This window comes from Lepidochelys kempii, chromosome 14 (genome assembly GCF_965140285.1).
Source record: "Lepidochelys kempii isolate rLepKem1 chromosome 14, rLepKem1.hap1, whole genome shotgun sequence".
Classification (NCBI taxonomy): domain Eukaryota; kingdom Metazoa; phylum Chordata; order Testudines; family Cheloniidae; genus Lepidochelys; species Lepidochelys kempii.
This window is the reverse complement of record NC_136393.1, coordinates 24,352,023-24,353,579: the sequence shown is the minus strand read 5'-3', so window position 1 is coordinate 24,353,579 and position 1,557 is coordinate 24,352,023. Positions and strand designations below refer to the sequence as shown.

The 1,557-nt window shown below is 62.8% G+C and overlaps 1 protein-coding gene across 1 annotated transcript; it reads left to right on the top strand.

Moving 5' to 3' along the window:
- Positions 1-571: 571 nt before the first annotated feature.
- TMEM238L (transmembrane protein 238 like) lies at positions 572-1,090 on the top strand. The gene has a single exon (XM_073310764.2). It carries the CDS (start codon positions 572-574, stop codon positions 1,088-1,090), a length of 519 nt encoding a protein of 172 aa, XP_073166865.2.
- The last annotated feature ends 467 nt before the right edge of the window (positions 1,091-1,557 follow it).

The following is a 1,557-nucleotide window of genomic DNA, read 5'->3' as shown; positions in this document are numbered from 1 at the left end:
ACATCTCTCAGGTGCATGGATTTTCTTCCAGTTTTCAAGCTCTGTACAAAGGCACAGGCTTATGATCCTCATTTTACTGAAGGGGAAACTGAGGCACAGCACAGCTTAGCATTGTGCAGTGTAGCAGCAGTGTTAAGGTTCCTCATAGGACCAACACAAGCGTGATAAGTCCCCTCTACGCACCACTGAGTCTTCTGTTCAAACACCAGCTACAGCTGCTGCCGGTTATACCCATTCTCACTCCTAACCTTCCCTACCGCCTAGCTGTGTAAAGCCAGGGCGGCACTGCAGCTCAGGGCTGAACTGCACAGTCCTTAAAGGGGACTTCGAGCCCCCATCTGCACTCCAACCCCTTAACTATTAAGTCGGAGGAAAGGTGGCCCAGCCCTGAACGTTGGCTCATGTATCTAGAGCCCATCCCTTTCCATGGAGGTATAGGCGTGGTCTAGGCTTTATATAGACCAGGTGGGCGGGAAACGGCTACAGAGTGGGCGTGGTTTGTGCTATATGTAGAGGGGGCGGGGCTAGCAGCCGCTCTACTCAGGTGCGCGGCGCTGCAGGTACCGCCGCTATGGCGTACAGCTGCGGGCGCTGCGCACTTTTCCTGCTTGGGGCTCTGGCTCTGGACGCGGCCGGGCTAGTGTTGGTGCTGGTGGGGTCGGTGGTGCAGCCGAGCCGGGCTGGGCGGCCGTATGGGGACTGCCTGGTGCTGTCCGGGGCGCTGCTGCTCTTCCTCTCGCTGCTCTGCTGGCTGCTGTGGTACGCGGGGAACCTGCGCGGGGTGCCGGCCTCTGAGCTGCCCCCGGGGGCCCGCAGCCCCGGGCAGCTGCCACGCTCTAGCCTGCTCCGCCTGGCTAGCAAGCTCTCGGAGCGCCTGTCCCAGCGCCGCCCGCCGCTGCCCGGCCCTTCCCCGCCGGCCCCCGGGTCGCTGGAGCTCCGCCGCCTGTGCGCCATGGAGAGCCCGGGGACCGGCTGGTGTGAGAGTCCGCCCGCGGCGCCCGGAGAGGCAGGTAACCGCCCGTGCCCTCCGCTGCCGCACACACAGCAGGGCGAGCCCCCGGTGGCCGCGGACGCGGTGCCGAGCTGGTAGCTGGCACAGGACCCTCGGGACGCAGCGCGGGTCCGCTGGCGCCGCAGGGGCGCAGAGTTTCCAGCGCAGGAGCTGTGTACCGGGCAGGGCGAGCCTGGAGCGCAGGCCTGGGTCCCCAGCTGGAACAGCCAGGCGGTCCTATGGGGTGATGCCCGATGGTGGCTGGCTGTACAAGCCACAGGGGCTGGGACTCGAACCTAGATGTTCTCTGAGCCCCTGCTCAGCCCGCTAGACCCTGCTGCCTCTGAGGGTGAGGTTGCTGAGGAGAGAACAGCAAAGGAGCCCAAGAAGGTCCTGTGGCAGTATCTGTTTAACCCTTTAGTGAGCAGAAACTCTCTTGCACCTTACACACCCCCTACCCAGTCTTTTGGCCGGCAGTATAGGAAAAGCCACTTTTGTAAGGACACCAATTCCTTGGCTGACTTGAACCAAAGCAACTGCTCCCCTCTGTGACCTGTCTGGAAGCT